The sequence below is a fragment of the Hemibagrus wyckioides genome, linkage group LG16, assembly GCF_019097595.1.
Source record: "Hemibagrus wyckioides isolate EC202008001 linkage group LG16, SWU_Hwy_1.0, whole genome shotgun sequence".
In the NCBI taxonomy this organism is placed as follows: Eukaryota; Metazoa; Chordata; class Actinopteri; order Siluriformes; family Bagridae; genus Hemibagrus; species Hemibagrus wyckioides.
This window is the reverse complement of record NC_080725.1, coordinates 8,091,764-8,106,241: the sequence shown is the minus strand read 5'-3', so window position 1 is coordinate 8,106,241 and position 14,478 is coordinate 8,091,764. Positions and strand designations below refer to the sequence as shown.

General features: G+C 37.2%; 1 protein-coding gene across 3 annotated transcripts in view; it reads right to left on the bottom strand.

Moving 5' to 3' along the window:
* Positions 1 to 278: 278 nt before the first annotated feature.
* Positions 279 to 14,478, bottom strand: part of ints2 (integrator complex subunit 2) — a 64,762-nt gene continuing 50,562 nt past the window's right edge. Inside the window, exons 22-27 of one of the 3 annotated variants that reach the window (XR_009206860.1) lie at positions 8,518 to 8,759; positions 7,550 to 7,657; positions 7,286 to 7,391; positions 6,995 to 7,171; positions 3,614 to 3,793; positions 1,140 to 1,277 (exon numbers count right to left, since the gene is read on the bottom strand). Coding sequence is in view for 2 of the 3 variants with exons in the window: in XM_058411654.1 (XP_058267637.1) it covers positions 1,102 to 1,277; positions 6,995 to 7,171; positions 7,286 to 7,391; positions 7,550 to 7,657; positions 8,518 to 8,759 (809 nt within the window). In the remaining variant the exon portion in view is untranslated. Of the gene's footprint in view, positions 3,794 to 6,994; positions 7,172 to 7,285; positions 7,392 to 7,549; positions 7,658 to 8,517; positions 8,760 to 14,478 lie in introns of all 3 variants that reach the window. The other 2 variants (XM_058411654.1, XM_058411655.1) reach the window with 2 other exon arrangements.

Below are 14,478 nucleotides of genomic sequence, written 5' to 3'. Positions count from 1 at the left end.
AACTATTCGCAGACGGCTACATAGTAATATTTTTATCCCTCAATCTATATGTTGACATTTGTGTTACAAGTATGATTAAATTGAAAAACTCCATGGCACAACAGTAAAATACAGTCAGAAGTTTTCTGAGGAACAGTTTAAATATCGTCATTTCTTTGAAAGCAGACATTAGCTAGACACACATGGTGGGTTGGGGTAGGGAGCTCTTATGAACTTGGTACAGTTCTGTGTTTAGAAGGACTCAAAATTCAGATGGAACACTTGACAGGTCTCAGCTAGTTGTAAAAATTTTAATAACAGTCATTAAACCAAACCAAGTCCTAAACATAATGTAAATAGCAAAATGTAATAACATTTAAAACATAGTGTAAACATCAACCTCTTAAAACATCAACCTCTTAAAAGACATATATGATAGAAATTGGTCATGGTTATATGTTTGTTAACCCATTTTTTAAACAGTGTATTAATAGTGCCATGAAATGGCTGGGAGTAAAGAATTTTCAATTTCCATATTTAAGCACAATCTATTTAGGAAGCAAATGCAAACACCATTCCCAAAGAAACTATTAAATTGTATGTTTTATTTTAAACTAGCATGTTACAGTATAAAAAAACAAAGGAAAAAAAACTAAGTGGAAATGTAAAAAAGAATAATAAAAAAAAAATCTTATATTCAAATCAAAATCACAAAGGGATTCTGTTTAATAATTTTTAAATCTAAGAAGAAAATGCCTCAGAACAAAGAAAATATTCTTTGTAAAGTAGTCTTGAAAGCAAACCAAAAACATCTGGCCAACACAGACTACTAGCTATTATTGCCAAAGTTACTTTTAATTGAGTGATTGTTTATGCTCCATTTTTACATTTTACATAAAGTAGTTAAATTTAACCTTGTAAAAACTAATTTTGAAGGACCAAAGCAATTTTAACAAATGTTACTATATGTTCTCTCTTATAATTTGCTTTAACTCATTGCATTACATTATTTGTACTAATTTTATGGTTAGTTGCTGCAAGACATGCTTGTCATGTCAATAGAATACTCCAGTTAGTTACATAATATTTAACTTCCTCCTGTCTTTAACTTTGTCTTTATAATCACTGGGTACTGGTACTAATGATGTTCATGAAAGTAGCTTCTATACAGTAACACAGCTGGACATCTGGGTCAGCTCCACATAGCTCTTCAGCAGATCTCTTAGGCACAGCCACTTTGAATGATCCCACATGTGGTTCCAGTTTATTCTGCAGACTCTCCTGCAAATATTGAAGCCCTGAGAAAACAAGATGACCAGTTATAAGGCAGCCTAAAATACATCACTGATTTATTTTACAAAATTTCCTCCACTTGGAGGACCCTTGTGTGACACTAAGACACAAACAAAGCTTTGTTTAGCTGATTACTGCATAAGAAAGATTTCATGTGATGAATTTTGGGCATGAGACAGAAATTCTCATTACAATAAAATTTTCAAAAGCAAAATAAAAACAAATTTATTTATTTATTACTGCCATTTCTTAGGTTAATATTTTCAGCTGTTTTTCTAGATGATGATGATGATGATGATGATGATAATAATAATAATAATAATAATAATAGATTGGGATAATGACAATATGCAGATCCAGAATAATAGTTACACAAATGAAAATCCCAGTAAAAACAGCATACACTAATATACACTGATCAGGCATAATACATTATGACCACTGACAGATGAGGAGATAATCACTGTTAGTGATATTTACTTCATCATGGTATGTGTTAGTGGGTGGGATATATTAGGCAGCAAGTGAACATTTTGTCCTCAAAGTAGACGACTATCAGAGCATCTCCAAAACTGCAGCTCCTGAGGGGTGTTCCCGGTCTGCAGTGGTCAGTATCTATCAAAAGTGGTCCAAGGAAGGAACAGTGGTGAACCAGTGACAGGGTCATGGGCAGCCAAGGCTCATTGATGCACATGGGGAGCAAAGTCTGGCTCGAGTAGTGTAATCTAACAGACGGGCTCATGTTACTCAAATAGCTGAAGTAGTTAATGCTGGTTCTGATGACAGAATACACGGTGCATCGCAGTTTGTTGTGTTTGGGGCGGCATAGCAGCAGACCAGTCAGGGTGCACATGCTGACCCCTATGCACCGCTGAAAGTGCCAACAATACGCACATCAGAAATGGACCACGGAGCAATGGAAGAAGGTGGCCTGCAGGGACGATTCTAGGATTTTCATTTAAGGGGGGCTTAGCACCCAATGAGGGTATAATAGATAAAATAAAATAATAAAATAAATAAATTAAAATAAAGGTTTGACTAACAGGGTATGATGGTAAGCTCATTGCAGCATTCCACTGTATTGCATAGACGTGTATAACATTTGAGAACTGAACAAGCCAAAGATCTTCCTGATCTCTCCCTCTCACACACACGCGTCCTCTGATCCTCGCTCTGCGATGCCGTGGTCTGCGGATTGAAGAGCGCGCTGAAAGACGGGGAAGAGCCAAAGTCTGCTGCTGTTTTCATATTAAATTTAAAGGGGACTGAGGTGATCACCAATTTGTGTAGAGTTTATGGAGAATCGCAGAAGAGGCTGAGTTAAAATGTTAGGGGGGCTAAAGCCCCCCTCAAAATGGCTTAGTGACGCCCATGGTGGCCTGGTCTGATTAATCACATTTTCTTTTAAATGATGTGGATGGCTGGGGAGCCCGAGGAACACATGGCACCAGGATGGTGCGATTTCCCTAGCCACCATTAGAAAGAAGTTTGAGCTTTGCGGGGAAGATCTTGAACAATCATCTGAGTAGTCTTGAAAGACTTTGTATGTGGTTCTGTAAAAGTTTTTGCTTTGGCAGCATTGATGTACATGTTTAGAAAAAGCAAAATCTGAAGAGCAACACCCAGCCACCTCCACATTTTCCAGTCATCTATGATTATAGAATTCAAGAGAAAAGGTAAATACTGTGTCATACACAGTACGACATGTTATGTTTTACAACTGCCCATGTACAAAAGAAATAGAGATTCAAAAAAGTCTTTAAAATAAAATAGATAATAAGGAAATGCAATCTACTGTACAATGACTTGGGGAAAAAAAAGAGAACATTTAGTTCTCTTATCATATCAGTGACTGATATGTTGATATGAGTAAAATGAGTATGAGTATACTATTGAGTAAAGTGCAAAGCATGTGCAATGGGTGTGAAATGATTGTCTTTGAAGTGAGTTGTGCAAAAGTCCATTTGAGGTATTGGATGTTATGCAATCAGTCCAGTACAAGCTCTCTATGTTTTCTACTGGTTGAGGGCCCGGATGACCTATGGGAAGAAGCTCCTCCTCATGCTGTCTGTGTTTGCATTCAAGGAGCAGAAGTGCTCCCCTTGTCCATTGTTTGGATGACTAAGGTCCTTTCCCTATCTTCCTGGCCTTGCTCCAGCACTGCTTGCTGTAAATCAATTGCAGGTTAGGGAGCTCAGTGCAGATTGTACACTCAGCTGATTGCATTACCCTCTGGGAAGCTTGCCTTCCTGCTTTGTGCTGTTCCCACACCAGTTGCACAACATACAACCCTGGGGCCTTCAGTGCTGAGGGTGAAGGAGGATGAGAAATGATTGCCTACCTGTACTGCTTCTGGTCTGTGTAAGGAAATTGGAGATCCATTGAGTGCAACAGGCTAAGTCTCAGGACCCTCAAACATGGTGGCAAGTATGGAATGAATTATGCTGTTAAATGCTGAACTGTAGTCGACAAACAGCATTTTAAAAATTCCTCTTTCTGCTGTCCAGGTGACTCAGGGCTGCTAAAGGAGGTATGTGAGGAAAAGATTGAACAGACTTGGCATCCTATATAACCTGAACACCAGTTCTAGACAATCATTCTCAGTCTCTGCCACAGGCACCTAGAGCCACTATGTTGAAACTGTGACTCTAGTTTCCTTCTGTAGTTCCACTTAACCTCCTTCACTACTCTGTGCACGCAACCTTATGTTTACTAATATCTACTAACTGTTTAAGCAATAATATTAAAAAAAAAAAAAGAAAAGAAAAAAAGAAACTTTTACAATTAACAGTTCCCAACAAAATACACTGCCTGACCAAAAAAAGTTGCATACTAATATTTCAAAGCCTTTTGCTTTTGATGCCAACTTTGTGACTGGACATTACATTGAACATCAATCATTCAAGATTCTTTTCTGACCACATTTTTCCTCGAAGATGATGGTCTCCACTACAGTATTCTATAATGCATTTGACAGTTTCTAACCCAATTGTAGTAGCTTCAACAATCCCCTTATTTGTTTTCTTGGTGATGAGGACAACAATTTGACCCTTTTAAAACAGCTTAACAGTGTAAGCTACTGCCTCAATTAGGGTTAAATAACTTGATGTGCACATGCAGTGGAAGGTGCTTACCTATTTGCTTACATTTACAACATTTGGCAAATGCTCTTATCCAGAGCGACTTACAATTTATTTCATTTTATACATCTGAGCAATTGAGGGGTACGGGCCCAACAGTGGAGTTTGGTGGACATAGGATTTGAACTCACAACCTTCTGATCAGTAGTCAACACCTTTAACTACTAAGCTACCACATGCTTGGTTAAATCGAGGTGGTGACAGTGCACACGACTAAAGCAATATGTTTTCCACCTACATAAATATGAACAAAAACAGGAAAGCTCATCTTGGTGACTTCGTGTAAAACAAAATCCTATGTCCCCTGCCATCCTTTTTTATTTTATTCTAACTGATCATAAAGAAAATGCACCATTATGTAAGCCTGCCAAATGCTGTAAATATCATTGCAAATCACATCATGTCAATGTGCATTGACACTTTGCAACTGATGACAGTGCTAAAGCCATCTAGAGTTACTAAATAATTAGATGCTTAAATTTTAGCATTGCTTATACTGCTATAGTCTATATGATTGTCAACTCTATTTTATTTGGATTTATTGCCATGTCAGCTTCATAGGCTATTTAATAGCAAATACAGATTAACCATTAAAAAATATAAACAATATACTATAATAGATACAATATAAAAATAAAAGCATTTCATAAAATTACCCTGGCAAAAAGAATTTCTGGGTCCATCTTACAAGAAAAGTATTTCTGGGTCCATCTTACAAAATAACTATAAAAAAAATAATTTAAAAAAATTGTTCTGATTATAATTCTCATGACATTAAAATTAGGCAAAAGTATATGTTTTACAGACAAGTTGGTGCTACAATAGTGACATTTTGGTGCTTCCTCACCCTTCAATAAATGCCCATGGGTCAACATAGTATGGCCTGCCTACATGACACCTTATAACTTGGTCATGTCTGGATTTGAAAGGATGAATGCTTTTTCCCACAACTAGGCTTGCTACTAATAGATTTCCCCATTCTTCCCATTCTGCTTGCCATTTCTCTTTGTTTTTAAAAATTCCAGTGCTTGAAGCAAAATTTTGAGTCAGAAAACATTATGAAGTTCTGTTCTCTTCCATTTTCAGTACGTTTCAGAGCAGCTAATAGAGCACTGGGTTCTGCTGTATAAATGAAAGTTTGGTCTGGGATTTGAATTCCGTAGTGCTGGTGAATGATTATTGCTGCTGCAGATATGTGGTTGTCTATTTTTTACCTATCAGCAGGGGCGTAATTTCCACTGGGGATGGGCACAGAGAGTCGCATCTGCATCCAGGAACGTTGCATGCACACTCTAAAACTATCTCACTGAAAGGTGTAATGAACAGGTATCACAGTTGCGGCACAGTCAGTGATGAAACACCAGATGCAGCAACAGATGACTTTAATATCATCATTATGAAAAGAAAGCAAGGAGATGTGAGTTGATTCAGTAAATTAGCTCAGGTCAGGATAATCATATTTTCTGTCTACACCTGTTGATGTTAGCCTAATGTTGACTGAGCTAACGTTAACATACACTGTTGTTGCAAGGTAACTTCAGATTGTTAGCTAAATATTTAATGTAGAATAGAACATTGTGTGTACCATGAAAACGAGTTCACTTTAAACCGCGCATTTTCTGTCAGCAATGTATGACAAGCAGACTCTGGATGCTAGTTTAATGTTAGAATCATTATGATCATAACTCAGTCGTTTTCATATCAGAGGACAGATGAGGTGGATAGTTAGGATACATGGAGAGATGGGATTCTTTATATTATTTTTGTTTGTTTGTTTGTGAGATTGTGTGAGAATCTTACATCCTGTGTACTAAATAAGTAGTGTATCTATTGTGCTATTAATTTCCCTTTTGGATTACAGAAGTAAGGATTACAGATCATTACTTCTTACCCTGCTATAATACAGTGTTGGATACAGTGTCTTTAGGTATTTATGCCACAGAAAATTAGAACCAGGAATGGAAATATTTTAATTTGTTCATTAACTAAGGGTGGTTATTTATGCATGAACGACAATAATTAATGATCAACATTTAATATCACAACATCTAATATAACATCATCATATAATTACATATTAATTTTTCTGCTGTCTATCTGCAATTGATATTAAAAAATAGTGATTCAACACAGTTCATAAAAGCTTTTTGCTTTTTCTATTCTAAACACCTGTGGTTTGGTGGATGTGTCTCTGACAAAAGTCCTGTGCAACAAGTGATTTATTTTACATTTTCAGGTGCAGAGGTTAGTTTTAAATAAAAGTTTGTTTAACAGTGGAAATCTCACATTATTTAAATTTTATTCACACACAAAACATTAATGGCGAACACTTTTGACTTTATAAAATAATTCTCTCAATTCGGCCCTATTAAACAAAGAAAGTAAGACTTTTTTATATACATAGTTTAGTAGCCTACTACTCTTTTGGCAGAATTTATCATTATAATCAACTGAATTATTTCCTGGATTTTGTATCACCATAGTCCGTAAATATATGTAAATGCTGGAAATGGGATTCAAATCAAAAACTTTTTTTTTCCTAAAAAAAGGAAAAAAAACAAACAAATAAGCAGTAAACTTACTGGCAATAAATGGGTCAACATCCTGGGCTTTAGCAGCAACATCAGCTGCACAGACCTGGCCCAGTTGCACCAGCAGGGATGCCACATCATCATAGAGTGGAGGAAAAGCCCAACAAATGGACACCAAACATGGTAAGGTGGGCATGAAGAAAGCAAAGCGCTTGGCACGTGTTAGGACTAGGTACAAGAAAAATAGCATTTCAGAGTTATACATTTATAGATTGTTGTAGAGTGCTCAGCAAAGACCAACACGATGAGAAACTAAAGAAAAGAAAACAAATATCTGTTTACTTGTGAGTAGAGTACCCATCACACTGATAGCTAGGCGTGCCACAGTGAGGGATTTAGGCAGGGCATACTGTGTGCAAAGGCAAGAAAGAAGCTGGATTGCAAAGATCTGAGAGGAAAAAAGTACACACAACCATTATCAGTAGACAGAAAAACAAATGATAAAATTAAATGTCATAACTGAGTCTTACTTCTTCAGTAATTACAAGCCACACAGCAAAAAGCCTGAACAAATAGAGAGAAGAATGGATATATGTGACAGTCTACCTGTTTCTCAAGCTGAGGCTGTGCCAAGAGCTCAGGAATAAAGTCCAAACAGATGTGCATGGAAGGAATGCCAGCTACAGTCAGAGGAAGCAGAGCCTGAGGATAACCCTACAAAGAGAAGCAATCAGGCATGAAACACTAGAACTCTTTTTATTGTCAGCTAACCTAACGTTCTTGTTTTGAATCACATTTAAACAATAGACATCACACAAAGTGAAGGCCACCTTCTAAGACTTACCGACCCATGAAAAATGTCAAACACTTTAATTTGAGGAAGAAATATAGAAGCAATATCTTCTACAGTCATGCCCATAAATATTTAGACCTAAAGCTATTAATTATTATTGTTATTTAAGTATCTACCACACTAGCATCTATGCATTTGTTTATTAGAAAGTATTTACATACAAATTGGGTAAATGTTGTAGGAATTACAGCACATATCTTCAAATTAAAACTGTATACTCTTGTTTATACCACGAAAAGGGCACTAATACAATGGAATGGATGTAAAGCACCCAATTATAACTATAATGACTTTATATTACTAGGCTTGTTCTTTATAATGTTATCAAGTTCATTGGTAGTAGTGATGAAAATGTGTCTGTGTTTTGCTTTGGTTGTTTTCATCATGAAATGCTATTTCATATTACCTAGTGTTCATTACATACCATCACCTGGTGCCATACTAACAAATCATTTTAACTGATTTTGTTTTTGGCCACCAATCTACACAAAACACACAAAGATAAGGCTAAAACAAGTTCTATATATTTGTATATTTTATGTTTTTTTATTATATTTATAAATTTATGCAATTTAAAAAGAAATCAAAATCTAGATCTATAAATCTAAATATCTCACCAGTTAAATATTCAGACCATTTAGTCGTAATTAGTGTAAACAATTTTTTTTTTAATAAATATATTTCTAGTAATGTTTTATTTGGCACAACTTTCTTTCATTACCTGGAAGTGTACTAGTTTGGCGATGTTGGGATCTGCAATAAACATCTGGTGCAGCAGAGAGCAAATGAGGCACTGTACTTCCCTGATGTCACTGAGCAATCCCCCCTCAGTCCCCTCTTTGTCCCCCACTGGTTGATTCTTGGCCTCCTGTGATGAACAGGATGACCACAAGGCTCCAGCTTTTCGTTTTTCCTTTTCAGGGAGAATTGAAACAGACTGAGGAGTCCTCAGCAAACAGGAACCTATAGAATAGACAAAATGACAACAATAATGTTCATAAACAGGAAGACTTTATTTTACACATATTTACTGTATATACACACACTCACTCTGCTCTGACAATTTTTTATACATACCTACCCATAATCATTCAATTTATAAGGTAATGGAATGGCAGTATGTGCTACTGGTATAAGTTTATCAGTATAAGCAGCACTGCACATGAAAAAAGATGACCGAGTCTAAATAACTGTACCTACAAGGACGACCAAATGTTATTTCAAGACATCAAATCCTGCAAAGCTTGATGCACTTGATGCCACATGTATCAAGTATATGTATGTTATTGTCAATAAACCACTACTCAAAGAACATCTAGATCATCAACAGTTTATGACTCAGAGAAGGCAGGAAACCTGAGTTCTAAACAAAAAGATCAATTCTATTGCAGTTTTTCAGTTCTTTTAACAATAGACTGTCACAAAACAATTTTACAGAAACACAGATGAAGACTTGGATTTATGTAACTATAAATATATATATATAAAAAGCAACAGTCACATTTGAGGTCACCGGCCTGCTTTGGATTATAGTGTCAAACAAAAATAACACATACAGGTCCCAATGCAACAGAACTTCACATATCCTTTTTGAGTTCCCGTGTCAAGTTCCCATTGCATAATGTTACTTTTGATAGAGGCAGAAGCTCTCTGGAGGGTGTAGGGGACTAGTACTGATTTTATTTCACATTATATCCTTCACACATATTCTGTAGATGACACATATTGACCTTCACACATATTATGTAGACAAAAGCCTCAAATGTCCTTGTAGAAAAAAGCTCTACTGTAGTATTCTTCAGTGGGAGAGTGCGCAGTGATAGTCCACAAGCAATGTTCTTTGTCAAAGGAAAGCTGAAATGCAGATATACAATTTAAAGGACTAAGGCCCTAATTCTACAAAAACATGATACATAGCCGTCCATTTTCATCAGTTCTTCACTTCCTGTCTTTGAAGCGCGAGTTCTTGCCTGTTTCGGCGTTTTTTTATTCGAAGTTTATACAGTCTAATTTTTTCCCTTTTGCCTGAATATTTTACACTATCATGTTTCGTTTTCTAAATCTTTACTTGCACATGGCAGTTAATTGTTCTATTGTTTTCTCTCGGGAGAAGCCTTTTTTTCCGGTTTTCATACAGGAAAGGTACGTGATCACTCAAAGGTACGTGATCATACAGTATGACTAACTTTCAGCTTGTACAGTGTGTGAGCTGCAGGATGTTTAGTAATTCTTCCTCTGTCATTAGTGTTAATTTTACCTGTGATAAGTGTATGCTTTTTAGCTCTCTGACGGAGAAGATATTAGCTTTAGAGGTGCGCATCCAGACACTAGAGAGGGTTAGTGACAGTGAGTGCAGTGTAGTGTCTGTAGGGGGAAGTCTGGATGCCCTAGGTGGAGTTAGTAATCCCCCAACTCTGGCATTAGAGCCCTCACAGTGGGGCAAATGGGTGACGACTCGGCAGCATAGTTGCGTAGCCAAGGCTAACGCCAAGGCTTGCCCATGGGAGCACCACTCCTCTCCGCTTCACATGTCCAACAGGTTTGCTCTCCTCAGTGAAGAACCCGCTGAGAAACCTGAAAGAGCTCTGGTTATAGGAGACTCCATTTTAAGGCATATGAAATTAGCTAGGCCTTTAGGGGCTCCAGCAGCACAGGTTAGGTGTATTCCGGGAGCCAGGGTGCTGGACATTGCAGGTAATCTTAGGGTCCTAGGCAAGCACAGGTTCTCGAAGATAATTTTCCATGTAGGAGCTAATGATATACGCCTTTGTCAGTCTGAGGTTACTAAGAGTAATGTTGTAGACGTGTGTAAATTAGCGAAGGCAATGTCCGATGCTGTAGTATGCTCTGGCCCCATCCCAATGCGGTGTGGCGATGTAGCTTGCAGCAGGTTATGGTCGCTGAACTGCTGGATGTCCAGGTGGTGCTCCAAAAACAATGTGGGCTTCATAGATAATTGGAGCTCTTTTAAGGGCAAGGCTGGCCTGTTAGGACGGGACGGTGTCCATCCCACTCGGGAGGGTGCTGCTCTCATTTCTTGCAGCATAGCACATAGTCTTAGAGCAGATCTAGTTAATCAGTGACAATCCAGGGCCAGGGAGCAGACAAGCAGGCTAATCTGACTGTCTGCTGGCTGCAATGAGTCGTCACTCAGGGTTCATAACATTGAGACTGTGTCTATTCCCCGAGCCAAACAAAAATGTTTTAACAGAAATCAGAAAATTTGTTTTAGTAACCTGATTAACATAAAACTAGATCATAGTGAATGCACAGCCAGCTCCTTTGATCTGAATCTAGGACTGTTAAATATAAGATCTCTGTCAACTGATGTGAACTGATCACTGATCAGGAGTTCGGTGTTCTTTGCTTAACAGAAACATGGATAAACAAAACGAGTATGTAGCATTAAATGAAGCTTGCCCGCCAGGTTTTAGCTATATCAATTCAACACATTTGAAGTTCTTTATACTAACCTAACATATGCAACTACAAATAATAAGTTCACAGAGTCAATTCCACTAATTGTTGTTTACAGACCCCCAGGGCCATACTCAGTGAATTTGGAGATTTTACTTCAAACCTTATTGTTTCTTTAGACAAAGCATTAATAGCAGGAGACTTCAACATTCATTTTGATAAGCCAGAAGACCCTCTGAGAGCAGCAGTTGTATCCATCTTAGATTCATTAGGTGTTAATCAAAATGTAATAGGACCCACTCATAATGGAGGTCACACTCTGGATCTCATTTTTACATTCGGATTAAATATAGAAAACATAGTCACTCTTCCACAGTCGGAAGCTATCTCAGATCACTATCTTGTTTCATTTAAAATGCGTCTTAGACACAAGATGCTCGATTTGCCACATTAGCATATGAAGCGTACATTTACGTCTGCTACTGCAGAGAGATTTACCAAAATTATCACGCATGATTGGTTCGCCGTCTGACCCCACAGAACTTGACCAGGCAACTGATTACTTGGAGTCAATGTTTTGGAACACCCTAGACACTGTAGCTCCACTTAAATGGAAAATAATTAAAGAGAAGAAACTAGCATCCTGGTACAACGACCACACACGAGCTTTAAAACAATCAGCTAGGAAACTTGAACGTAAATGGCGTCAAACTAAATTAGCAGTATTTCAGTTAGCGTGGAAGGAAAGCCTTCTGAGATACAAAAGTTCTCTTAGTGCTGCTAGATCAGTGCCCTAATCAAAGATCAAAGATTTCTGCCCTAATCAAAGGTGATAAAAACAATCCTAAATTTTTATTTAGCACTGTAGCAAAACTAACTAGGAGTAAAACCACTGTAGAAAAGCGCACACCATCTATATTTAGCAGCAATGAATGCTTTTTCACTGAATTTTTTCAGTGAAAAAATTGACAATATCAGGCAAAAAATTCAGACTATTAATTTAAAACCAAATTATTTGTTAGATAATTCTTTAGATGATATAGCTATTTCTGATCAGAGCTTAGAATGATTCACTCCACTTCAAGAGTCTGATCTAATTTCGCTAATTTCCTCTTCAAAACTTTCTACCTGCATCCTAGATCCTTTATCCACGTCTTTCCTTAAACAGATACTACCAGTAGCTACCGAACCCCTTCTAAAAATCATTAATTCTTCCCTAAGCACTGGCTATGTGCCTAAATCTTTTAAGCTAGCAGTTATCAAACCCTTGATTAAAAAACCGGACCTCGACCTCTAACTATAGACCAATATCAAACCTGCCCTTTATCTCCAAGATCCTAGAAAAGGCTGTAGCATAGCAGTTATGTTCAAACCTACATAGAAATAACATTTATGAAATGTATCAGTCAGGATTTAGGCCTCATCATAGCACATTCCTATCCTTTAACAACAAACAACCATGATTTACAGCAAAACAGTTTTGTCGTGCCAAGCAGGATGCATACAGGAATGGGGACAAAACCTTGTATGATCAAGCTAAAAATGCATCAAAGAGATAAGGAGATCAGAGTGGTTGAAAGAAGCTATTCTGATGGAAAAAAAACAGCCAACAATCCAGCATGTGTGGAGAGACCTGAAGAACATCACAAACTACAACTAGCAACCCCCTGCTCTGTAAAAAATCAACAACTGGCTGGTGATCTGATGGTGTTTTCTTGCAGGTTTGAAAAGTCCAGTCTCACACCTGTAATGGAACAGGTGTAATGGAACTTTTAAGCAATGGAATGTAATTCAACTCCCAATGACCTACTAGTTCCTCAAGAGCTCTTGGTTGCTCTTGCAGAAAGGACATTATCAACATTTACATTATTTACTGTACAGTGTTACCCAAATGCCACCCTTTTCAGGCTTGCTCATTAGGAATAAAATAGGGATAAAAATAGTAACTTAATCTTTATATATTTTTTTCTATACTTCTGTAAAGTAGTACTGAAACATTGCTTTGAGACAATGTCATTGTTAAAAGTGCTATACAAATAAACTGAATTGTTAGCTAATTTATGCACAAAAAAAAAACTGTAAAATAAGGCATTCCTTTTTAAGTTTAATTATGTCTGTTTCATGTAATTTCCAGTTTTCATTAAAGCTCATTTTATTTCTTTATCATCTTTTTAGATGACTGATTTGGTAATTAGTTTGACAGGTTATCTTAATTAAAAGGAAACCTACTTAAAGAGGTCTTTCCACATTATTAAGCAGGTCACAGTTCTCATACAATATGGGAAGGATGAAAGATTTTTCTGAATATAAAAAGTATGAAATAGTGCAACAGAAGTCTTGCAAAAGGCATGAAAATAACATTTGATTGTGATTAAGATAACTGATCTGTGAAAAGAAATGTTTGTGTCTATGAGATTAGAAGCACAGACAAATTTGCTTAGATAAAGTCTTTTTAAGAAAAGTTTTTGTCAGGTAAAAACAGGCATTATTGAGCAGCAAAGAGATATTTGAAGCTGCTGGTGTCTCTGGAATCCAAAGAGCCTTTTGATGTAGGATCCTCCAGAACATTTACATTTCTGGCATTTGGCAGATGCCCTTATCCAGAGCAACTTACATTTTAATTTATTTTATACAACTGAGGGTTACAGGCCTTGCTCAGGGGCTCAGCAGTAGCAGCTTAGTAGACCTGGGATTTGAACTCATAACCTTCTGATCAATAATCCAATGTCTTAACCACGAAGCTACCACATCCCCTCCAAAAGCTTGAAGTTGTTTGTAAAGCTGTATTTTGTCCATCCCAAAATACCGCTCACAATGAGAAATGTTTTCAGTGGGCTCAGAATTACATGAAGACTAATTGTCAAACAGTTTTATTAAATGATGCATTGCTGCATTGGTGGCTGAGATGAATGGAGTTCAGGATGGTTGGTGAAACAACAAAGCTGCAATGTCAGCAAGGAGGCGGCAAAGTGATGTTTTGGGCAGGAATACTGGAAGTGAGATGGTAGGTCACGTCAAGGACCCTAAGGAGGTCAATTTCCTGCCATGGCATGAAAATAAGAATCGTGCCTTCTGGAAACCGCCTTCTATTGTCATGCAGGACAATGCACTATCCTATGCAAAAAACAACATTGATTCCTTGGTTGTTCTAGGTACAAAAAAAAATATCATGGTGGGGCTACAATCATTCCTTGGCCTGAACCCTATTAAGAACTTATAGAGGACGATCTATGAGGGTGGGCAGAAGTATACCTCAAAACAGCAG